The following is a 26,361-nucleotide window of genomic DNA, read 5'->3' on the forward strand; positions in this document are numbered from 1 at the left end:
TATATATATATATATATATATATATGACAGTTTAGAGAGACTGAATAACCCTCAGAACTGGCATCAGATATGGCAGGAATGTTGGCTTATAATGGCAAGAGATTCTAAAATACTATGATCAGCATGCTTAAGGGACTTAATAACATATAAGAACAGATGGACATTGTAAGCAAAAATATGGAAATCCTAAGAAAAACCAAAAACTAAAAATATATATATATTAGAAAATAAAAACATGATAACAAAAACCAAAAGAAAAGTCTTTGGTGGGCTTATTAATAAATTGGATGTGGTTAAAGAATCCCTGAACTTAAGGATATTATAAAAAAATCTTCAAAAATAAGCAGAATTTTTTAAAAAAGACTTTTTAAAAAACAACCCAGAATATACAAGAATTTTGGGACGACTACAAAAGGTAAAACAAATCATAAGGAGGAGAAAGAGAAAGAGGAAGAGAAGCAATATTCTAAACACTAATAAGAATTTTTCCAAGTAAATGTCATACACCAAACCAGATATGCAAGACAAGACGTTCAGACTAGCATGAAAAAAAAATAATAAAAATCAAACGAAGGTACATCCTTAAGAAAATCTTGAAGGAGACAGAGGGATGAGACTTATTTGAAATGTCCTCAGAAATCATACAAGCTGGGCTGGGGTTGTGGCTCAGAGGTTGAATGCAAGCCTAGCATGTGTGAGGCACTGGGTTGGATCCTCAGAACCACATAAAGTAAAATAAAGACATTGTGCCCACCTATAACTAAAAAGTAAATATTAAAAAAAGAAAAGAAACCATGCAAGCCAAAGAGGATGATATAAGATATCTAAAGTGTTAAGAAACAGAAATCCCACCAACCTAGAATTCTATGTCCTGCAAAATTATACTTCAAACATAAAGAAGAAATCAAAATTTTCTCAGAGGAAAAAAAAAAAAAACTGGAGGGAATTTGCTGCCAAACAAATGAAACATGCCTTCTGAGAAATGGCAAAATTTCCTAAGAGAAGAAAAGAGACACAGGTCCAAAACTTAGGTCTACATAAAGGAAGAACATTAGAAAAAAAATAAGTGAAGGTAAAGGAAATTTTAGTTTATTATTCTTAATTAACTTAAGAGATAATAGTTGTTTAAAATAATATAATAAATAACATGTTCAAATACATATGCTTATGTATATGTGAAATGATTGAAGACATGACTAAAGGGAGAAGAGGGAAGAATTAAGAATATTTTGTTATTATGAAATGTTTGTATTCCTTCTGAAGCACTGTGGTATTATTAGAATGAATACTTGGGATTAATTGCAAATATATATTGCGATTAATAGAGGATAGAGGAAGATATACTATGCTAACACTAATCAAAAGAAAGTCAAAGCTACTATATTACCTGTAGGCACAGCAGACTTCAGATGAAAAAAACTTGTCAGAAATAAATGAGAAATCATATAACAACAAAGGAGGCAACCCTTTAGGAAAACATAAAATCCATAATGAGTATGTGCTTAATAACAGAGCATCAGAATATGTGAGGTAAAAACTGATCCAATTGCAAGGAGAAACAGTTTAATTCAGTATTTTATTTGGAGACTTTAATCCCCCTTTATCAGAAATGGACAGATCTAGCAAGCAGAAAATAAAGACATAGTTGAATTCAACAGCACCATAAATCAACTGGGCATAATTGACACCCATTGACTACTTCATCCAATGAGAACAGATTAAAAATTCTTCTCCAAATCAAAGGGAACATTCACCAAGATGGATAAGACATAACAAATTTAAAAGCATAGAAGTCATGATATATCTTCACTTAGACCATATTGATTAAACTAGAAATCAACAACGGAAACAAAACTAGAAAATGCCAAGATACCTTGAAATAAAACAATACACACCTAAAGTCACACATGAGTTCATGAAGAAATCTCAGATTTTTTAAATGGATGAATATGAAATAGAATTTATTAAAATTTGTAGAATAGAGTAAAAGTAATACTTAGGGAGATATTCTCAGCATTAAATACATACATCAGAAAAGAAGAAAGATTTAAATTAACTACCTAAGCTTCTGTCTTCGGAAACTAGAAAATGAATAGCAAATTAAATCCAAAATCAGCACAAGAAAAGAAATAATAAATATTAGAGCAAAACATTAGATAAAGAAGTTGAAAGTAGGTAATCAATTCAGAAATTCAACAAAACTAAAGATGGTTCATTGAAAAGACCAATAAGATAGATAAGTCTCTAGCCCAGCTAACTAGGAAAGAGAGATAACATAATTATTAATATCATAAATAAGAAAGGGGATGTCAGTACAGATCTCATAGACATTAAAAAGTTAACAAAGGAATATTATGAATAACTCCATCCCTATACTAATGCCTTTAAAATAGATTAATGCCTTGAAAAATACAATCTGCCATACCTCACACAAATAACATTCACTCTGAATCAGCCTATATCTATAAAAGAGATGGAAACAAACTAATAACTTCCCAAAAGAAAAAGTGCAAGCTCAGAGGACTTCACTGATGAATTCTACCACTTAAGGTAGAGAGTATAACAAGTCTTGGTAACCTCTTCCAGAAGGTTGAATGCAGAAACAGAGAGAATACTTCCTCTTTTTATGAGACCAGTACTGTCCTAATAATAAAAACCAACAACATTACAAGAATTAAAGACTTAAAACGAATATCTCTCAGGTTTATAGAAGAAAATAAATCTGCAATAAAATATTAGAAAATCAAAAGTATTTATCAGCTTCCCATCACTATACAAAATACCCAAGATGATATACAGAGAAAAAGGTTTGCTTTGGCTTACAATGTTTGAGTTTCCAGGTCATGATTTGGCCCCATGGCTTTGGGCCTGTGGTGAGGCAGCACATTATGGTGGGAGCATATGGCAAAGAAAGACTGCTCTCCTCATGGCCAGAAAGGCAAAGAGAAGAAAAAGGGACCGTGGTTGCACAGTTCCCTTTTAGAGCATGCCTCAAAAGATCTAGGGACCACCCTCTAATCCCCATTTCCAATGTTTCTACCGCCTCTCACTAGCAACATACCAAGGACCAGGTCTTTAACACCTGGGCCTTTGCAGAACATTAAAGATCCAAACTACAGTAAAGTTCAACACTATTTTAAAAGAATTATATGTATATACCACAACCAAGTGGGATTTACTCCAGGTATGCAGACTAGTTCACCATTCAGAAAATCAATGTAATTCATTATAGCAACAACTAAAAAAAAAAAAGATCACACATTAATAGCCACAGGTGCAGAAAACAGTTGACAAAATCCAACACCCATTCCTAATTAAAAAAAAATAAACTCTTAGAAAATCAGGGATAGGGGAAATTTCCTCAACTTAATGAAGAATATTTATAAAAATCTATAGTTAACTTCCACCTAAGTAGTGAGAAACTAGAAACTTTTCTACTAAGATTAGGGAGAAAAGCAAGGATATTCCTTCTTATTTCTCCTTTTGGAATTATCCTGGAGGTCCAAGCCAATGCAATTAGACAAGGCAGGAAAACAGAAGGCATTCATACTGTGAAGGATGCAATAAAACTTTGTTCACAGATGACATAGTCATCTATTAAAGAATATCCAAAAATGATTGACAGAAAATCTCCTAGAACTGATAATTGATTACAGCAAGGTTGCAGCATACAATATACAAGAGTCAATTACTCTCCTGGACACCATCGATAAAAAGTGGCATTTAAAGTTAAAAACACGTTACCGTTTCTCTAACATGATAAAAATGACACACTTAACTATAAGTTTCACACAATATGTAAAAGATCTATATGAGGAAAACTTCAAAACTCTGAGGAAAGATATCAAGTGTCTCTGAAGACATGGAGAGGATTCTATGTTTAAGAATAGGAAGATTTCTCACAAGTTCACTTATTCCTAACTTAATATACAGATTTGATGGAAGCCAAATCAAAATTCCAACAATTTACTTAGTTGATGTAAATAAGCCAATTCTAAAGTTTATGTGGATAGAAAAAAAGACTCAGAATAGCCAACTCAATATTGAGTGACAAGAACAAAGTCCGAGAACTGGTAGTAACCAATGTTGGCTTTCATATTAAGTTTCAGTAATTAATCAGGGTGGTGTGAGTAAAACAACAGACAGATCGATCAGTGATCAAAGAGAGAGAGAGGCAGAAATGGGCCCATTTTAACAAATAGCGCTGAAACAACTTAGTATCCAAATGCAAATAAATAAATAAATAAACATTAATCTAGATATGGATCTTTCACACTTCTCCAAAAAATTATTTCAAAAAGGATCATATAGTCAGGCATAGTGGCACACACCTATAACCCCAGACAATTGGAACCCTGGGGCAGAAGGATGGCAAGTTCAAGGCCAATCTCAGCAACTTAGACACTCTCTCTCAAAATAAAAAATAAAAAGGGCTGGGATATTTCTCAGTGTTAAAGCGCCTCTGGATCATAGACCTAAATGTAAAATGCAAAACCATGAAACTTCTTGAAGATTATAATAAACAAAGTCTAGGTTTTCATTTACATGGCAATGATATTTTAGACAAGACATCTATCTTACCCCGTTTTAGGTTGCTATTACTAAGTACCAAAGATTGAGGAATTTATAAAGTTCTTGGGGCTGGAGTTGTAGCTCAGAGGTAGAGTGCTTGCCTGGTACGTGTGAGGCACTGGGTTTGAATCCCAGTACCACGTATAAGTAAGAAATAAAATGAAGGTCCACTAACAACTAAAAAAATATTAAACAAACAAACAAAAAGAATAAAGTTTTCTTTAAGTCTTGGCTCTGAAAGACAACGAAGTTGAAGAGGAGGCCACCATACCTCCTGAAGTATGTCTTGCCAGTGGGGACTCTTTGTAGGTCCCTAGGCAGTATAGGGTACCACATGGAAAGACAGAACATCTTAGTTAAGGTCTTTCTTTCTATAAAACCACAGTCCCACTAAATCAGGGACACACCCTTACCGACTCAAATAGCTATATTTTCTCACAAACATTCCACCTTCAAATACTGTAACTGAATTAAGTTTCAAACCTCTTAATACTTCACAATGAGACTTAAATCACAACATGAAATTTGGTGGGGACACTCAATCCACAGTAACAAAGACATAATCTATTAAATAATGAACTGATAAACTGGGCTATAATAAAATTTAAAACTTCTGTTTTATGAAAGACAATGTCCAGGTAATGAGAAGATAAGCCACAGAGAGAATTTTTGCAAAAAAATAAATAAATAAGTTTTATCTGATAAAGGACTAAAATTCAAGGAACTTAAAACACAACAACAAGAAAATGACAACTAATTACAAAATGGGTCAAAGATCTGAACAGACATCTCATCAAAGGAGATATACAGATGGCAAGTAATCATGAGAAAATATGCTCAACCTTACATGCTATTGGGGAACTGCAAATTAAAACCCTGAGATACCACCAAACATGTATCAGAATGACCAAAGTCCAGGACACTGACAACACCAAGTGGTGCTAAGGCTGTGGGAATTGCGGTGGGAATGCAAAGTGTCACGGCCACTTTGGAAGACAGTTTGATGGTTTCTTATTAAACAAAACATATTCTTACCAAATGATCTAGTAGTCAGGTTCCATGGTGTTTAGCCAAAGGAGTTGAAAACTTAGGTCTACACAAAATCTGAACAGGGAAAACTTATTATGTGGACATAAAAAAACTGCAGCTTTATCCACAATTGCCAACATTTGAAAGCACCCAAGATGTTCCTCAGTAGATGAGTAGTTAAATAAGCTATGGTACATCCAGAGAGTGGAATAGTATTCAGAACTAAAAGTAAATCAAGCCATGAAAAGACATGGAGGAAATTTAAATACATAGTACTAAAAAAAAAAGAAGGCAATGTGAAAAGCCTGCATATCCTAGAACTGTGTGACATCTGGAAAAAGGCAAAACTATGGGGAAAGTAAAAATAATAAAGGTTGACTGATGCTGGGGAAAAATAAGGATGAATAGGAAAGGTATTTAGAGCAGTGAAACTACCTTGTATGATACTACAGTGACGGATAAATGTTATCATAGGTCTTCCTCATAGAATGCATGACACTTAATCTAAACTACAGAGTGTCAGTATAATAGGTTTGTAGATGGTATTGGATGAACCAGCATAGTGTAGGGGGAAAATGGTAGGGTGTGTTTGTGTGTAAGAATAGGAAGCATATGAGAATTCTCTAGACAAACAAAAAAAGAAAAAAAGTTATCTTTAAGTCTTGGCTCTGAAAGACAATGAAGTTTAAGAGCAGGCCACCATACCTCGAGAAGTATTTCTTGCCAGTGGGGACTCTTTGTAGGTCCCTAGGCAGTATAGGAACTGAATTCTCAGTTTTGCTGAGAGCATAAAACTGTGCTAAAATAGTTTATTAATTTTTGAAAATCCACTTCCCAGTTACACTAGCCTCATCTAGCCTCATTGCTCAATGGCTACACATGGCCAGTGGCCTCTGTTGTAGGTAGTATAAGAAAAAAGAATAGGATACTGATCTATCCCTAATGTAAACTGAAGGAGTGCTCTTACCTTTGCAGAAGATACACACATCTGCCTGGAGAAGACCCAGAATGTTATGGATCATCATTTTATGTCCCACCCATACATTACTGTTACTCTAAAAATAAAAAAGGAAGGAAAAACTGTAGCATATTTTAAGTTACAGAAGTGTTTGGTATCTAAGTCCAAACTAGACTGTGCCATTTGAATGTCTTCTATTTATACTCAGGACAAGATTCAGTCCAAGTATTTTCCACATTAGAACCAACAATGTATTAGATTTTGTTCTAATGTTGATCACTGATATGAAGTCATTGGAACATCTTTCTATTGTTAAAAAAATGGATAAAGAAACAAAAGAACTAATATCTTGAACATTCATATGTCTGTATATTTAGAACAATATTAATAAGGCATTCAACTAATTTTTCCCTTGATTTTTGAAAGACTGTTGGTAATTATTGGTTGATAGCGTGATTACCGAGAGACACATAGGAGTACTTCTATATGCACAAATTGCGTATGATTCTTCATGACACCCAGAAGTTTACCCATTTTTTGCGAAACCTAAAAATCTGTGTAATTCTTTATCTATGCACCGTCTCCAAGAAAATTCACAGAAAAAGTTATCCATGAAATCACAACATGCTAAAAAGAATTAGTAAATTAGAAAAATTATTGCTCATTAATATATATTTATTTATTAATAAAATTTAAAATTGAAGAAGCAAGAAAGAGTCACTAGATGAACTAAATTCCAATTTCTGTTTTTAGTGAGTTTCAAGAACAAAACAAGAGAAAGGGGCTTAGGTGGTTGGTGTGGAATCCCTTTGACTCACAAGTTGGTCTCCACTCTATATTTAATCCATATAGCATTATATTTTTAAAAATACAGATTATAGTACATATCCTTCTGTTAAATAATAATTCATTAAGCAGAATCTACATTGCTTTCTAGTCCCAAGATATTTAAAAATCCAAATAAATAAATTCAGCAAAGTTGAAAGACACAATCAGTACAGAAAAGTCAGATGCTATCTATTCACAATAAACAATCCAAAAGGGAAATTAAGAAAACAATTCTATTTACAATAGTACCCAAAAGAATAATATATGTGAGAATAAAGTAAACTAAGGAGGTGAAAGCCCTGTACAGTGCTATGATATCAACGTGGTTTGTCCTCCCCAGGTCCATGTGTGGCTTGGTCTCCAGTGTGGCAACATTGGGAGGGAGTGTGGACTTGAGGTGGGTCCTAGTGGGAGGTCCTTAAGTCACTGTGGAAGCAGCCCTTGTAAGGGATTACCATAATTTTGCTGGAACTTGAGTTAGTTCTCATAAGAGCATGCCTGACCACCCAATTTGCTCTGAAGTGAATCTTATCATGCCATGATGCCACCCATTGTTAGACCCTGAACCAATGGGGCCACCTCTGAAATGGTCTCACCAATGGTCTCACCTCTGAAAGCTTCCACCATCACACTAGGGGCTAAGTTTCCAGAACATGGGCCTTTGGGGGACAAACCAAGTTCAAACCATAACAGGGTCATTTATTGCTTGTTAAGGATTCATTGCCATTACATTTCACTTAGAAACATGAAATTCTGTGTTATGTTTAGATCTCAGCTCTCATGTTCCATAAGTAATCATAAAACAGTCCATTTCTGGAGAATTAGAAGCCCTTTCTTTTAATCGTCTGCAGTGTTATCTACTTGTGATTGATCTAAAAGAGATGGAGAGACACACACCTAGAGTCTCCTTCCCTTTGGGGAACCTGGCTGATCCTCTGATTAGACCTGGTTGGAAAAGAAAACACTTTCACAGAGATTAGGTTTTATCCTCTGCAAAATCTCAGGAGGACCTTGTAGGATTTCTCTTCTACAATACTCTGGAGAATGAGAATTTGCTCTTGAATGTTCCTTTTAAAAAAAACATATAAATTCTTGCTTTTAATAATCCCAAGAGTTTAATTCAATAAATGTTTGGGGTCTGACTATAAAGTTTTCCCTTTTCTCTTCTGGACTTATTTTCTTGGTTTCCCCTTTTGACACCCATGAAAAGGGAGATGTTAATGTATGATTTATTTTAGAATCATATTTGATTAGTAATAGTAGGATCCTCAACACAGATTACTATGTTGATTGAATGGAAATATCCTAAAATTGATGTAGTCCCATTAAAGACAGGTCCTATTTTGAATTGAGATATTTTTCAATTTGTAACTGTTTAAAAAAAAACACTTTAATATAGCAGTGTAAATCTTTCTCATCAAGCCGGAAGGCAGGGACCACAGCTCTCAGTACATGTGGGATAAGCAACTGGAGACTTTCCTCAAGGTAACCTTTAAAACTGCAACTTTTCAAACTTTAATATCTTGTCAATATTCACATACAGGATATTATAGGCCTATAAAATCCCAATGATATCTTTCCAAAGCAAGTCATGATGCAGTTTGTAGCAAAAGATAAGTGAAAATTTATCCCCTGGAAACTGAGTTGTAAGATAAGGATCCTATCATCATCACATATAGTTAGGAGTGACAGAAATGGGACCTGCTTTTAGCCTCCATTTAATAATTTACCCCTCCATTTGTCCTAGGGGAAACAATTCACTTAGATAAATTCTTAATTCTATAGTTCAGGAAAAAGATAGCCATCAGCCAGCTTCAGTGTTTTTATAACAAACAATTACTTTGGTTGGTGTGTGAGAGGGAGGGACAGAGAGAAAGTGAGAAAGAGAAAAAGAGAAGTTCAAGAAGAGCTAGAAGAAAAGAGACATTAGGAGAAGAAATGCATAAATAGTTCCAGTATTCATTTATTAAGTCATAGAGAAAGTTCAGCATTTATCAAAGTTAGGTCTATTAATCATTATCTCAGTAGAAATTTTTTAAGGGTAGGGTTTAGCTGATTTTGACACAAAGAGAATAAAAATCTTTCAAATTTGTTGGTAAGAATGATTCATACTTCTTGCTTTTATGAGGAAATAATTGTGAATGTTAAATTATATTTGCTGCCTGAAGTAAGTTTTAAACGTGGGTCATTTCTCAGCAAAGAGTATTTAAAATGATGCCAGTTACACTCATTGATTTAAAATATTATGCAATATTTGTTACAAACAGTTATGTATTTAAAGGTTGCTTCTTATGTCTTTTTCATACAAATTGTCCCCTCCACATGATGGATTGTATTTAAAGGATGTTACCCAGTTATTGCCACACTTATAAGAAAAGGTGACTTACTTATTTTTTAATGGAAAGGTATTCATTTATCAGACTCAACTTGGTGATTCTGTATTATTACTGAATTGCATTGAACTTACCTTGATTTCTGATTGACTCAATCAAACTCAATAAATTAAAGAAAAGGCATGAGGACCAGTAATGTACCTCAGTAGTAGAGTGCTTGCCTAACTCAGTTTGATGCCCAACGCTATGAAAAAAAAAAAAAAACATAATGGGGAGAAGAGAATGGAATCAATATCCTAAAAGCACATGATTATAGTTTAATTTTATAATCCTGTTATTAAACAAAGAGAAGTCTGTTTTTTCAATTAATGTTTTCACTCAATTTACTACCTTGAAGCCATTGCATTTACTAAACTAAAATACCTCTAAAGAAGCCAATGATCTACTTGATCTGGACTACTGATTTATTGGCTAGGTTTCAGATCTTATTTTGCATTCCTGTGTATTTTTTAAACATAGAGAAAATTAAGTTTATATTTTAAATGCTCTTTATTTGCCTTTCCCACAAGAAAAATTACATGGAAATTAGAAAAATCTTCAGGGAAAATATGGCTGAGATATCCCTTCTGGGAAATACTTCCTAGAAAAGGGTAGGCAATAAATTGTTCTCCATTCTTTCTGAGTTTTCCTCCATTACTATATAAGTGAAATCAGCAGCAATCGTCTTGAAGAAGGAGAGAATTTTCAAAAGAGCATCCAAAATGTAGGTGGGGGGAAGATTTGGAAAACTATGTGATAAGGAAGATTGGGCAGGGGCAAGGGATAGATTGGAAATAGGACATTTGGTTACCTGTCAGTATCCATGTGGCATTGGTCCAGGACCTATTTCAGCAAAATATGCACATGGTCAAGTCCCTTAGAGAAAATGGAGTAGTATTTATATATAATCTCCACATATCCCCCCATATACTTTAAATCATCCTGATTATTTATAATATCTAATGTGATGCAAATGATGCATAAATAATTGGTATACCATATTGTTTAGTGAATAAAAAGAAGAAAAATGTCTGTACATGTTCAGTACAGATTCAATAATTTTTCAAATAGTTTTGATCTGCAGTTGGCCAAATCCTGGAGATACAGAGGGTCACCTGAACTCTCAACTAATTTGCCTTGAATTTCCATGGAGCCAGCACCTCAGCTTTGTTTTGTTTGAGTTTCATTCTGCCTGCCTTCCTGAGTATCCTCCACCATCAGCTTAGGTTATATTAATGTAGAAAACACTGGGCAGGTGTCTAGTTCCCCTATTCTAAGGACATCTCTTGGTACATTTACAGGACAGCCCCTTGAGGTTTCTACACATAGGTTGCTATGGAAACAGTTTCTGTAGGATGTAAAGCCTAAAAATGCCTTAAAATTTCAAACATTGATTTCAGATCCAAAAATAAACTTTGACATAATCCATTTATGTTTTATAAATTAATTAATCTGTGCTTTATATAACAAATCATAGTAGTTAATAAAATGAAATTTCTCTATCCAATCTGCTGAAAAACAATACTTGAGGGCTTGTGTCTTCCTTCTGCATGAATTTGTAAACTTTAAAGAAGTTGAATACAAGAAACCCTCTAGAGTTCTAATTCTGAGAATTTTCTTAGAAGGAACTTTGGGTTCTGAGAGAAAATAAGATATTCTTGATGCTGGGGATGTAGCTCAACAGTAGAGTGCTAACTTAGCATGCATGAGGTCCTAGGTTTGATCTCCAATGCTGCCATGTTTGATCTCCAGTGATGACCAATATTCAAATGTATTAGAGTTCATTCATCAAAATTGTCAATCTTTTTTGTGCTAAACCATAAAATAAGTCTCAAAACATTTCAGTTGGTTAAAATGGAATAGAATATACCCTTACTCTAAAAGGGAATTCAATTAAAATCAACAACTAAAATATTTTAGAAAGAGTCTGCATACTGATAGGTAACATACTTCTATAAAACCCATAGATCAAAAAGGAAACAAAAAATGACATGATAAATTTAAGAACATTTCAAAATGATCAATATTGAAAACTCAACATATTAAAATATATGAGTCAGCTAAAGAAGTGCTTCAAGGGAAATGTATAGCTTTAAATGCTAATATTAGAAAATAATAATGATTGAAAATACATGATATAATATTTTACCTCATAAAGCAAAAGAATAAAAAGTAAATACATTTAAGAAGGAAGGCAGTAACAGTGATTATAGTGGAAACAACAAAACAATTTAAAGCATTGATACACAGTCATTACTAGTTTCTCCAAGCATCACATCTGTGCTTCCTGTGCCTATAAACCTAGGCACAGTTAGATTGTGGATTGTGTTCTTGGGGAGAATGAACCAGGGAATAAAATAATGTTTCCATTGAACATAAAGCTATGACCACTCCGTGATCATCTGGGTTTCCCATACCAGTGGATCAAATACCAACAACTGTCACTACACTGGTGGGGGTCCTCATGAGAAGCTAGGGCTACTGCCACCCAATGGGGGAAGAAGGAACCTATCTAGAAACTGGGGGGAGTCCTTGGAGCCTCTCTTGGTGATTTCAAGTCTGGTATAATGGTAAACAGGCCACTAGAGGAAACAGGACCGGCTAAGGACAAAGCAACAAAGACTCAGACTTCTCAGTGAAGAGCTAGGCTTCCTCTTCCAGGAAGAGAATCTATGTCGGCCAAATGCTGCCTGGAGGGGAGGAGGATGAAGACTGGGTGCTGGAGGACTGAGATGCTCAGTATCAGATAAGGCCTCCAGAGCAGCAGGTGTTATGGTTTGGAAGTGGGGTATCCCCTAAAAGCTCCTGTGTGAGACAATGCAAGAAGATTTGGAGGAGAAATGATTGGGTTATATCCTTAACCTAATCAGTGATTTGCTCCTTGATGGGATTAACTGAATGGTGACTGGAGGCAGGTGGGGTGTGACTGGAGGAAGTGGTTCTTTGGGGGCGTGGCTATGGGGTATATAATTTGTATCTGGAGAGTGGAGACTCTCTCTTTTTCTTCCTGATCATCATGAGAGCCGCTTCCCTCTGCCACATACTTCCACATGATGTTCGGCCTCACCTGAACTCTAAGGAATGGAACTGGTCTTCTATGAACTAAGATCTCTGAAACTGTGAGCCCTCAAATAAACTTTTCCTACCCTAAAATTGTTCTGATCAGATTTTTAGTCACAGCAATGAAAAAGCTGACTAAAACAGCAGGGTTTGGCACTTATTCTGACAACTATTTTATATTAGGTTCTCATGGAGTTTTTTGACTGGCTTCCGTTATAAGGGGGCTTTGGGACAGAGGGACTTAAAATTAAAAGAGGTCATGAGCATATCTGAGCGGTAGAAGGGGCCAACTGTTGATGGAGGTCACTGTGTTAGACTCTATTCTCAAGGCTCCTACCCTAGCCACTGCTGCAGAGATCAGTTCCACAAGGGTGTTGACTAGTTTTGTACAGATCCTTGCTTCAGTTCTATACCACATTCCTTTCTCCTGTTTTGGGGCTCTCTGATGTCTTGGCACATAAGCCCAGTGTGAGTGACCTTGGTGCTCTAACATGCTTAATCTAGGAGTGTGGAGAGAAGATACTTGTAGGAACAGTTTTTAAAAATGGGACAAGAGCCCATAGATAAAGGCCTTTTCACTCTCCAGGTAAGTTTAAAGTAAATTTTTAAGGCTTCCTCAGAGGGTCCTGGGAGATGTTCCAGAGTACTGGTCAACTAAATAAAAACACATGACTGTTCCGACTTATGCCTGCCTGTTTCCCTTTCAGGACTTCGCTTCTGCTCTCTGAAGTCATCTCCCAACAGAATGGCTTTCACACTCACCCTTGTTTCTGGTTTGGGGAAAACCCACTAGGACACTGATCTTCATAGCAGAAAACTGATTTCCTGGGGCCACACAGGCTGCATTCATTCTTGACTTCTTTAGAAATCGATCAACGCGACTGGAAGTCAGCATGCTTGGGTTTAGGCCTTCCACTTTGGAGAAAAGGCTGGCAATTTTCCCCAGAGAAGACTTTCTTCTTTGTTGACCTCATAGCTAATGGCCCCATTCTTGCCTCTCATTCTTTCTCTTTTAGGAGTTTGAAATAACACACTCCATTTCTTTGAAACGAACAAACAAACATCTAGCTAATCTTTTCACATTAACCCTGCCCAGAAAGTGCCTGGTAAATATAGCAAGTAACAAGTATTCTAGAATATTCCCCTTTACCCTTCAGTTGCCGTCATTTATTTTCTTTGCTGTTTCACAGAGTCTTGGAACCTTGTTTTCTTCTCTTTAAACGACAGACTGTTTTCTTTGGCACAGCCCCAGAATATAGCAATAGTTAAACTTGCTGCTATGTGAAAGAGCTGTATTTGTTTAGAAGTTACTCAGAAGGCCGTGAGAGCAGGCGACCTGGATTTTAGGAAGCAGCCCCAGGAAACTCAGAGTATTTACTTTCCTGTTTTTTTGCCAGGATACGGATTTTTTTTTCCCCCTCTTGGCCAATAGTCATCTGCAATAAGGTCAAGATTTATGCTAGCTGGAGTCTCCTAGGGTATCAGCTACATTGCTTTCTTATAAAGCAATTACTTACTCTTACCAGATAAGTAGCAGAGACATTGAGAGGAAAATGACATATTTAGCTTAGGGTTCTACATGACAAATGGCTCTTGATAATCTTCCCAGATCAATTTTGGAAGCTTAGACACCATAACAAAGAAAAAAAGATTGAGTACGTACATATACATCCATCATACTTGAAGAGAGATCCAGTCTGGGTTAAAAACAGAATAAACTTCCAAAGAATACAGCAACTGCCCCCAACTGACCCATAAAGAAAACAGAAACTAGAAATCTGAAAGTCAGAAGGCTCAAGAGTGAATCTGAAGATTGATACGTAGACATTTTAAACAAAGGATAAACCATGTCACGTAATGGTGAGTGACAGTATGTTTTTGAAGTCACAAAAAGCTGGTAATCTGAATTTCTCATATGGGAGGGATCACAGGATGCTGTAACATTGACCATAGGTTGGGGGATGGGGTTGAGATGGGGTTCAGAACGGGCGGTTGAATCTACTCCACTTTTAGCTTCATTATCAAAATTAATAAAATTTTTCTGAGCATCCCAAATGATGACATTTCTAAATATGGGTGTACATTTGGTAATGATCTCAGCTATTTGAATTTCATAAGAATTGAGGAAAAGAAATACATAGGAGTTTAAAATGATGGTGTTTACTCTGAGAGTTCCCTTTCTACAGTCTTCTAGAATGTACCATTCTGATTGCATCAGCCCAGGCTCCTGCTTGCATAATTTTTTTCTTCATGAAACATTTCCTTTTTATTCACTCTTGGGGCAATAGTTGAATTCTGCTTGTCTGATCTATTAGACATATTACTTGCAGCATTGCTTAGTTTGCTTTATCCTCTCAACATATAACGACATAATTTACTCCAATTTAGATTGATTTTCAGTCTTCAATACTTCTTTTGCCAATTTGTTGAATTTTTATCTGCCTTAGTCCAAGCCATCAGAAGGGATAATCATTAGGATCTTTACCCTGAAAATATTTTGAAGTCCAACAGAGGGCAATCTGAAAAAATAGACTGGTATCTTATAGGGACCAGAATTTAAGAGGGGGGAAAAATATAATTAAAATAAAAGTGTAAAATTTCCCAGAATCAAATCCTTTATAAGACTATAGAGAATGAAACATGATAATTGAGTTGTCGTTAGTGTCAGTGAGGACCTCTTGAGGAAACATGTTGCATTTTATAGAACAAATGCTATCATAATATTTCTCATTTCTCATTTCTTTAGCAGTTAAACTCAAAGATGAATTTTTATTTTTAAAATAAAGTGGTTGATTAAATCAAACAACCATTGATGATAAATTCCATAGAACTATTTTGCATTATATGAGTAAAATGGTTATTTAATAAAACACTTCATTTGTCAATTGGGGGTCCAGGCATTATATACAAGATGCAATACTGGAACAGAATAAGCCACTTTTTGATAATTATAAACATTTCTTTCTTTACACTTAGGCCACTAATAGAATGTCAATATTTTCTGTACCTGAAATTATGTTATTTTTTACTACAATTTACCTTATTGGATTGCACAGAATATTTACTTAGTCATTTACATATATTATTATCTATATTCTTCTTATCTTGTACCTATTTAACCTTTCATCTTAATTGCTTATTGCTTCCCCCGCTCTCTCTCTCATACTGGGGATTGAATCCAGGGGCACTCCATCACTGAACTATATCCCCAGACTTTTAAAATCTTTTTTAAATTTTGAGACAGGATCTCACTAAGTTACCAGAGGCTGGCCTCAAACTTGCAATCCTCCTACCTCAGCCTTCTGAGTTGCTGAGATTACAGGCATGTACTTTTTAGAATGCTTTTACATTTTCAGTGTTTACAAAACAAAACAGAAAATCCAAAAAAGCTTACCATTTCCACCAGGGATAAATACAAGAACATTCCAGCAGTGACTGTTAAGATCCAGTCTTGGACACATGGATCAGTGGACACTGAGAGGCCAATGTATAGTCCTACGAAGGCAGTTAGAGCACTTATAAAATTCATCAGAATGGCAGTCTTAATAGAGAGTCCAGAGCTTAAAAGCACAGCAAAGTCTCCTGAAGTTTAAGGGGAAAAAAGAGTATAATTATCATTTAACTAGTGATGCCTGAAAAGTAATGTGCTATTCGGTTGTTTCTAATTTCAGAAGCTGGAACCAATTTCGTTTGTAAAGTTGACTGATAAGTTAGTAAAAGTGTTGTCCTGTATTTCTATAGGATTTTCAGCAAGTTCATTCTGCTGATAGAGAGCTGCAGTGTGAAAGTCTATTCCTTTTGCTTCTCCTAAATAGAGCCTATACAGAGAGGTCTATGATATATTCTTCAGTTCCTGATAACCCATGCATTTTCAACTTAGATAATGCAAAATAGAGTCACTCTCTATCCCAGGGTTTCTAAATATTTTTGCCTGGCAATTTGCTAGGGGAAATCATGACATTATATGGGCTTCAATGACTTACTGATGCAGAAACTGCTGTTGGGAAAGATAAAACCAGTTAAGAGATTTTTAAAAAATTCATTACAAGTCAAGAGAACAAATTTTTCTTTTAGAAAATCATTTTGCTGCCTTAATAAGTACAGAAAAGCAACCTTCTTCCATACATCCCTGTCCTCTAAATAAAGAATGATCTATTAGTAAATCTCAGAGTATCTATTTCTTAATCTCAGGGATTAGAAGAGATGAACATCAAACAAAGAGACAGCCTGGCACTCTACTTCCTAGTTCCATTACATAATGGGTCCCATGAACACGTCTTGAAGTAATTTTGTGGGTCTGCTGCAGACTGTCCCACCGCCCTGTGATTTTGGATCAAGGATCAGCCACTATCACAGTAGCTACACATAGGGCTGTAGGGTACAGTTTCTAGATCAGATATACATAAATAAGCTCAGGATAAACTACTCCAAGAAAGATGAGTTAACAACCAGTCAGTAACAGGACTTTGATCAATGAATACCCTTGAGCAAGGGGTGGTCCAAGGGGCCAGGTAGGCTGAAAGTAGAAGCAGAAAGAATGACTGTGAAGAGTCATGTCCCTGAGGCACATTGTGTGTGTGCATTCACAGACACAGATCCATCTCTACTATTTCTGGGTCTGCTTCAGAAATCTTTATTCTATCCCATCTTGGTTCCTGGGAGGCAGGACTTGAATTACAGGGCTATTAAGATTATCCAGAAAAAAAGTCTTATATGTATCTGCTACCATATGCCTGTCATTTCAATTTTATGCTTGGATTTAAACATTTTGTTTAAATCAAGTTGGTAAAACCATGGGTTGGTTTCAATTTAAATGTTATTTTATATCATTAGCCTGTTTTCTAACATAATGGGTAAAGTTCACTCTCTTAATATTTTCCCACATTTAGCATGCAGAATTTAAAATCCTTGCCAAAGTTCTATAAAATGAGAGTTCTCTGAATGACTCTCTCATACAGAATTCTCTGGAATCCATCGTCATTTCTGGACTTGGGAAAGATCAGAAAGGAATAGACTTGAGTTTTATCTCAAGGTATAGGAATTTTTTGTGCCTTCCTTCTTTTATGGTTTAAATAAATCATAAACATAAAGTATTCATCTTTCAATTATATGTCGGAAAAAGAATCTAAGTAAACCCTGGCTAGAAATATATTAGGACCTTTCTCAACAATTAGCAAAAGAGTGATTCTATTGTAAGACTTACCCATCTCGTGTGGAATTTCGTGGCACAAGATAGCAATTGTTGTGGTCACTCCCGACTCAGATGAAGAGGAGAAAGCTGCTCCTAGCACTAAGCCATCTGCAAAATTATGCAGGCTGTCCCCAACCAGAATCATTATGGCTAACAAGCTAATGGTTTTGCCTATGGAACCAAATAAAGGCATGAGAAGCATTAGCAGAGTACTACATATTTCATGATATCCTTCAAATCTGACCAGTTTTCCCATCTGCCCTTGACATTTTTACACTGCATCTAGTTAAATAACCCTACTCTGTCTCAGCTTTCAAAATAAATCAGGACTAGAGATGCAAACATGGTAGCCAATACACTTAAAGTGGTCACTGTTTTCCCTGCTGGTCTGATAAATAATGAGATAAATTCTATGCTGGTAATAATTATTTTATCACCTGTCCAGCTATGCCAAAAGAAACAAAAACAATGTTGTAACCTCCCCCAATACTACTGATGACCTTCCTATTTGTCTTTTGTATTTAAAAATAACTTGAGAACTTTGCTATATTCAGAATGCTTGTGTCCCCACCCCCACCCCCACCAAATTCATATGTTGAAAACTATTCTCCTAATGTGATGGTATTAGGAGATGGAGCCTTTGAGAGGTGATTAGGTGATGAGCACAGAGTTTCCATATATGGAATTAGTGCCCTTATAAAAGCGATGGCAGATAGCTCCCTTGGTCTTTCTGCCACATGAAGAATCACTGAGAAGGTACCATCTGGGAACCAAAAAGGAGGTCTTTGCCTTTGTGACATCTTGATCTTGATCATTCGGGTTCCAGAATGGTGAGATAGAAACTTCTGTTGTTTATAAACCATCTTGTCTATAGTAGCTTGTTATAGCAACTCAAATGGACCAAGACAAACCTCCCTGCAGAATGTTATTAAAAGGGACTCAATTCTCCAAAACAGTTCCTCTGAATCTGATGGTCCTTGTGATAATCTGCTGCAGTGTATGTTCTGCCATCCTGTGATCATCTGTTATCTTTTCTGATTGGTGCTAATGACCATCCTAAAGTACTTCATTCACTTCCCAACTGTGACTGTAACAGAGCCACAACCAACTCTTCTGGCTGTCAATTATCTTTGAAACAATGATTCAATATATTTGTCTTTCTACAAAATAACTTTCAATACCTCTACTTGGATGTTGAACAAAATAAAGAGAAGTTTTAGTTTTCATGGGATTCTATGAGAGATTAAGAGAAAGTAGATAAAACGATTTAGACCAAAATTGGGTTCAAGTTTTTAATACACAGATTTCTGCTTTGAAAATCCTACATTTTAGGTTATAACCCAATTACAAGAATTGAATTACTAACAAACACAAAAAGTATTTTGAGGGTAACACTTGCTCTGATAGTAAAATGTCCAGGTATAACACTTGATGGGAACATGCATTCACCAACTGTCATAATCTAAATTTTTAGTAATTATTCAGCTGAACGTATAGTGTGCAACAGGTGTAGAACTGAAAACATCATTTGAATAATTGTACAACAGTTCTGTTAGAACTGAAAACATCATTTGAATAATTGTACAACTGCTTATACAAAAAGAAGTTATCTTGTGGTTTCAGCCCATACATGGTCTGAGATCGAGAGGGACTATTATAATATGGTTTGTTATTTTATTTAGGGAATGTTATTTGACATATTGTATAGCTCACACCATAAAATAAGTGGCTTCAATAAACAGCATTCATAGGCCAGATTTTTAGCCAGGAGATTGTATTGCCTGTGATGCAAAGGTGTCCCATCATCTCACTTCTAAATATTATACTTATTTACAAATATCGCTTCCATACTCCTTGTGGTTTATTAACTCATTTTATTCTTTATGACAAGTGGGCAAATTTCAGGCAGTAGTCATAAATGCACAAGAAAATATTGCATTAATAAATTCAGCCAGCTCTTATAAGCATTCTCCAGAAGCTCTCAGAGTTCAATAATGGTACTAGTCACTTAGCGGTTCCTACCAATTTTCAGAGATAATGCTCTTCTTTGAGATAAATAATGTTCCAAATTTTAAAGTGATATATCTAACCACATTGCATCAGGCAAATAAAATTGTGATTTCCCTGTGCTTACATGTAGTTTTGATATTAATAGAATATATTCAAATGAAAGATTTTTTAGCCAATATACACTCTGCTAGGAAACAGTATGGCCTATTTCTGCTGTCTGTTATTTTATTATTTCTGATTATGGGTTTCTAAATGTCAGAATATGGATATGTAACCAGCCACAAGGCAAATATGCACATTTGCATGTAAGCCACAAAGAAGACTATTCTTTAAGATAATTTAAACAACATTTAGAGGAAGATAAGCATCCGGTGGTAATTTAATGTACTCATTAGAGAAAAATCTATAATATTTTACCTTTGCTCATGTACCTGGCAGTGTCATATTGTGTTAACATTTTCTATATATTTGAGGTTTTCCATGGTGAAACATGAGCTGGAACTAATATGATTTTTTTGTTGTTTATTTAAATCAGACTGTGGATAGGATTTTCACATCCTGTCTTTTGAAACACAAGCTGAGTTCTACCAATGAGGTAATATGAAACAAGTAATCAAATGTTTGAAGCTAATTCAGTGTTTTCCTGGCAGACGGGCAGTGGCATATTCTAATTTGGATTTGTTCACTATTCATTCTGAAGGCCAAGCTTGATATCTGAAATGGGAAGATATGCAAACTACAAAATATTTGATTAAGAACATCAGTGTCTCCAATCTAGTTTCCATTCCCTGGTCCTAATTTTGACTTGACACAGCTACTTTCCTCTTCCTTTCTTTCAAAAAAGAAAACAACAACAAAAAAATGCTGACCATGGACCTACTAAGTGCCACATATTCTAAATTAATCCTGGAACTAAAAATTCAGTAAGGAAAAAATTATTAACAGTGTCTTAGAAGTAGAACTTGACAGCAAATGTAATTATATATTTTGAATAAAAGAAACACATCAATTATATGAGTTAATATATATAAAGCACTTTGAATAGCCATTGCTACAACAATCATGGTTATAATGCTAATAAGTATTTGCTCTTATTAGTATTTCTATTCCAAACTATGTAACAGACCATGGATAAGGAACCTTCTTATTTTGTTCTCCACTGCACACACAGTGCCTATAGCACCACATATCTTCAAACACTTCTTGAATGAATAAAAGAATGTGAGAGGATCCTTGGCTGCATGCATGAATAAATAATCACAAAGAAATTGTTGGTATATTAGCATTTTTTTTTTAGTTCCCCAGTGCTGGAGTTGACTAGCTATTCTGGGCAATCAGTTAACCTCTCTAACAATTGTTTTCTTCGTTTGTATAATTTAGATAATATTTATTTGTATCTAAATTGTGGGAGAATTGAACAAGATAGTCTGCATCAAGTGTTTAACATTGTGCTTGGCCTATAAGAAGAGTTCAGTTCTTCCTAGCTGTTTTTTGTCACTGATTGACTAACTTATTGTGGTACAATGGGAATAACTAATCATAACCGGTTAACATTAAAACATTAGGAAGTTTGTGTCACAAAACAGTAACATAAATGGGAAAAAATTGGGCCAAGATTCAAAAGCAACTAATGAAAACCAAAACCAAAAACAATGAAGTTCAAAGACATATTCAAAAACATAGCAAAGAGGCATAAAGTTCTATCTACAATTGGGAAATTAAATAGAGAAATGGTGAAATGGAAAGAAAAAAGGTCGATTGAAAGCTTGATGAAACAAATGAGTTACAGAAAAAGTTATGAATAATGAAACATCACCAGATTTGAACTCTGCTGTCCTAATGGCAGTATGACAAGACAGACATTTGTGATGAACTTTTATTCGACTCTGAAAGAAGATAAAAAATCAAGGAAGTCTCCACATATCAGAGTGAATTAAAAGTCTCAAACATCATAGAGGCATAATTTAAAAGGAGTCCTGATAACTATGCATGTGTATACACTGAAGATTTTAGGACCTCTCAATCTAGGCAAAGGGGGAAAATGTCATTTAAAATAATGGAGTCAAGTTGTTATGAATGTGTAGTATATGTTTGGGAGACAGATGAGAATGGGTTTTTATTGAAGATCTTTTTGCTAAGTTTTTAATAATGAACTAGATATCCAATATGAAATTATATGCTTTTGCCATTTTATTTTTAAACAGATAACAGTCTTTTTCTATGGCACTTACTACATTTAAAGACGAGTTGTTAGGGTTTTTTTAATTTATTTTTTTAGTTGTAGATAGACGCAATACTTTATTTTATTTGTTTTTTATGTGGTGCTGAGACTCGAACCCAGTGCCTCGCATGTGCTAAGCCAGCGCTCTGCCACTGAGCCACAACCCCAGACCTGTTTTTTTGTTTTAAATTGGTACTCACATTTTCTGTGGGAGGCTGTCATACTGTCTATGGGACTCTCAGCAGAGTGTAAATCTTCTGGACCTTTCTATTGAAAATTTAAAAATAACTGGTGAAAACCGGGTAACAGTCACATTTGGCTGAAACATAAACATCTGAAGAGTTATATTAAGTTTTAAAAGATATTTTGATACTCTAGGTAGATGTTAAAACTACTTGGTTTCATAGACAATATGTAATCTAAAATTGAACAATGTGAATAAGGCATACTTTTTGCACTACCTACATTTTGATAAAAATAGCTCTCTTACACAGATCGGTACCTTCCGTGGATGGCGGTAGGCTACCAAGTGACAGTCTATAATTCAGACTTTTAAATTATGCAAGCTTTTATGAAACCCAAAAGCGGTAGGGAAAAAAAATGATCCTTGCCCTCATTTGTCACATCTCCTGTGAGAGTGGATAGTAGATCTAGGATTCCTCTTCTGCTCTATAAGCAGATGGCATCTTCTGGAGGGAAAAGAAAGGCTTGCAAACCTAACACTTTATTTCATCCACTGCAGTATAATGTTCTTTTTTAAAATTATTATTGTTTTTCTAGTCAAAGAGTCTTGTCAATCTGGAAAATAGATCTGCAGACTTACATAAACAAATAGATTATTAAAATTTTTCATTCTTTCATACATGACAGAGGAGATTTTGAAATTACTTTCTAGGGTGTAAGTTATAATTACCTGATTTTATTTCAGAGACTGAGTCAGTTTGATTTTTGTAGGATACCCTTTCTGGGTCTCAGATTCTTCATCTATTTTGTGAAAAGAATGCTTTCCTCCAATGAGAAAGAGTGTCCTTTAAGAAGTATATTCACATAACTCTATCACTCCCCAATTAGGGACATTTTGATACAAATTTAATGTAAGAAATAAATGTCTTTTGTCATGTGAAAGGGAAAGTAAATGAAGTTCACGTGGCACAGTAACACCAGGTGTGTATAGATAGGCTATTTTTTTTTGGAGAAGGAAGGTTTAGAAGTGAGTAGGACCTGAAAGATAACAATTTAGAGTTTCAGGTCTCTTGCCTGAAATTGGGCAGATCTAGAAACATAAAAGTAATATGAATATTTTATATCAAAGCCTGACCAGAAGAAAAATGTTATATAGTTCTACTAAAAGAAAGGGGTCCGAATATTAATCCCACAATACTCTCCCTGACCCCCCCCCCCCAAAAAAAGGTATATATCATCATACTATGCAATGGAAATCAGGGGCAAATGTTCAAGGTTCCTCGTTGGTTGGGAAAAAATTGAGGGTTTTCCTCCTTCAAGCTATACTTTCCTGAAAAAATGGGAAATGGAACCCATGAAACAGTTTTAAAAGTTCACATGATTTCTATTTTGCAATAGAAGATTGATCTTGTGGCTTAAATAATGAAAGTAACAGTGAATATGTAAGTGACCCGAGTGTTCAAAGAGTTGAAAACAAAGTTAGCTTCAGAGGTTTGCTTATACGTGTCTTGAGGTTGTGGGCTCTTCAGTGAAACAGAAGAAATAAAACCTGCAGTAAAGTGATTTCAAAACTAATTGCAGCCTGAAACTATTGTTTTTTCAAAACACATTTAAAATACCTAAGCAATAAATAGAATACAATTTTCAAAATCATCTAAAGGAACATTTTTATGTCAATGTCTCTAAGTTGGCATTAGACCTGCAATCTATTATCAGATTTCTATTTTGCTATGTTAATCTCTCGTGAATAGCTAACTTATCTCTACTCAGGTATCCTTGAACTATAAACCCCCTATGTCAAAGCTAGGGTTATAAGAGACGAGTTAAGTGTTACACTTTCATATTTCTCCTGTCCCTATACTTGTTTCTTTAAGTGGAAGGATAATATTTTTTTGAACCTCAGTGGAATTGTATTTTAAAAATGAACATGGAAGATTTTGTTGTTGAGAATTCAGTGGAATCAAAGGCCCCCACTATGGAACATCTCATTGGACATAATCAATTCTCTTCTGCATGATAAAATAAATGCCCTAGCCCTAGATACACTTATCCCTTGTTCAACATTTGTATGCCCTAGCCCTAGATACACTTATCCCTTGTTCAACATTTGTATGCATCCACCTAGAAGTAGCTAGGAGCATACAAAATGGAAAATCTAAAGCTCAACTGGTTCATGAAAACTTGTAAACAAAATTTAAAAGTTGATTGTTGTATCCATCTGATCCATAAGTAAGTGATACAAAGTGGTAAAGATAGCAATCACTTAAGTCTGCAGACAGGGCTTTTTGATCTTTAAAACAGCTTCAAGTGCTTGGCAGATTTTTATGTATCTATCATGATGAAGAATAGGCAAATCAGAGGTGGATTCTGTTCTGTCTACCCTACTGATTTTCATCTGTTTAATGAGGAATAAAGGAAAGAAGGCAATCACATTAGTAGAATGTTTCATTTAGATCAGTAACCTACCAACTGGATAGTTGAAGGAGATTTGCCTCTTCCTGATTGGTCACTTAATTCCGGGTTCAGTGCAAGATGGTGGGAATGTCCCACATGCCCATTAGCCAATGACAGGCCCTGCTGGATAAGGATGGTTTAAAATTAGTGTGGAAGATAGAGGAACACAGGTGCAACCGTGTCAATTCCAGGGTTCCACTGAACATTTTGTTTATTGCTCAGAGTGTTGGGTGTCATAAATAGAACACCAGGAATATGTCCTCATGATGGATATTTGCTAAAATGTCTCATCTTAGAGAAGCACAGTTCTTCTCTGCAACAATCATGCATGCTCAGAATGCTTTAAGAATACAATTTTTAAAATGTCTAGTTGAGAGTAACAGAAGTTTGAATGGTGGTAGTTTTTATATTGTCACTAAAATTATATTTAAGCAAAATTTAATTTTAGCGCTTTCTGATAGAGACAGCAAAATGATAATCATCCACTGTATTATACCCCATAATTACAAAATAATAACTCCAGTAAGGCATTCTTCAATTAGAGCATTATAAATATTTGTGTTTCTTTTTCTTTTTCTTTTTTTCTTTTTTGGTAATGGGGATTGAACTCAGGGATACTGAACCAATCAGCCATATCCCCATCCCTATTTTGTATTTTATTTAGAGAAAGGGTCTCACTGAGTTGCTTAGCACCTTGCTGTTGCTGAGGCTGGCTTTGAACTTTTGATCCTCCTGTCTCAGCCTCTCAAGCCACTGTGCCCAGCAATAAAAAGTTTTTTGAAATTATATTGTTGAAACTCATTTTAAGTTTCCTGACGAGCTTAAGGACAATCTAAATGAACTACAGATTAGTTGTTCAGAATTTCTTTTACTAATTTCCAAACTGGTTAAACATCTAATCATTCAGTAGAGATAGACAGATATTTTAGTTTAGCTTCCCCAGTCCATGAATGTTAATCTACTGTAGGTAAATGGAGATCTGTAGCTGCTATTTGTACTTTTTAAGATTAGAACTTCATTTGTGGAGGCTAATTTCCTAAATGTTTTGGTAATTGCTATGATTGCAGCTGTAATTCATAATTTTTGAATTAATGTAGTGTCCTAGCTTGTGCCCCAGGCCAAAGAAAATCCTGCCTCATTGAAACAAAATGTTTATAAGACTTGATTTGAAATCTGTTTGAATCCTTGACATCCATTTATTTATTTATTTATTTTTAAATTTTTTTATTGGTTGGACATCCATTTATTAATGAAAAGTTTCAAACATACGGAAAAGCTCTGTGGGCACATACAGATAACCACTTCTTGGATCCTACCATTAACATCTTCCTATAATGTATTTTATCACAGATCTGCCCACCTATCCCTCCATTCATCCATAAAGCCATTTTATATTTTGATGCATAAAAATAACTTTGTACAAACTTAGGAATGGTAATAAACCAGTGCTGATATTTAAAAGGTAGTCATGTTTGCCCTGGGA

At 35.1% G+C, this 26,361-nt stretch overlaps 1 protein-coding gene across 6 annotated transcripts in view; it reads right to left on the reverse strand.

Moving 5' to 3' along the window:
• The window catches only part of Slc39a12 (solute carrier family 39 member 12), a 64,889-nt gene that overhangs the window by 7,176 nt on the left and 31,352 nt on the right, over positions 1–26,361 (reverse strand). For 4 of the 6 annotated variants that reach the window (XM_048809038.1, XM_015483401.2, XM_048809041.1 and 1 more), the window contains exons 9-12: positions 24,891–25,001; positions 22,442–22,508; positions 18,023–18,181; positions 16,214–16,401 (exon numbers count right to left, since the gene is read on the reverse strand). In XM_048809038.1, the coding sequence (XP_048664995.1) occupies positions 16,214–16,401; positions 18,023–18,181; positions 22,442–22,508; positions 24,891–25,001 (525 nt within the window). The remainder of the gene's footprint in view (positions 1–16,213; positions 16,402–18,022; positions 18,182–22,441; positions 22,509–24,890; positions 25,002–26,361) is intronic. The other 2 variants (XM_048809037.1, XM_048809039.1) reach the window with 2 other exon arrangements.

The sequence above is a fragment of the Marmota marmota genome, unplaced genomic scaffold (genome assembly GCF_001458135.2).
Source record: "Marmota marmota marmota unplaced genomic scaffold, marMar, whole genome shotgun sequence".
NCBI lineage: Eukaryota > Metazoa > Chordata > Mammalia > Rodentia > Sciuridae > Marmota > Marmota marmota.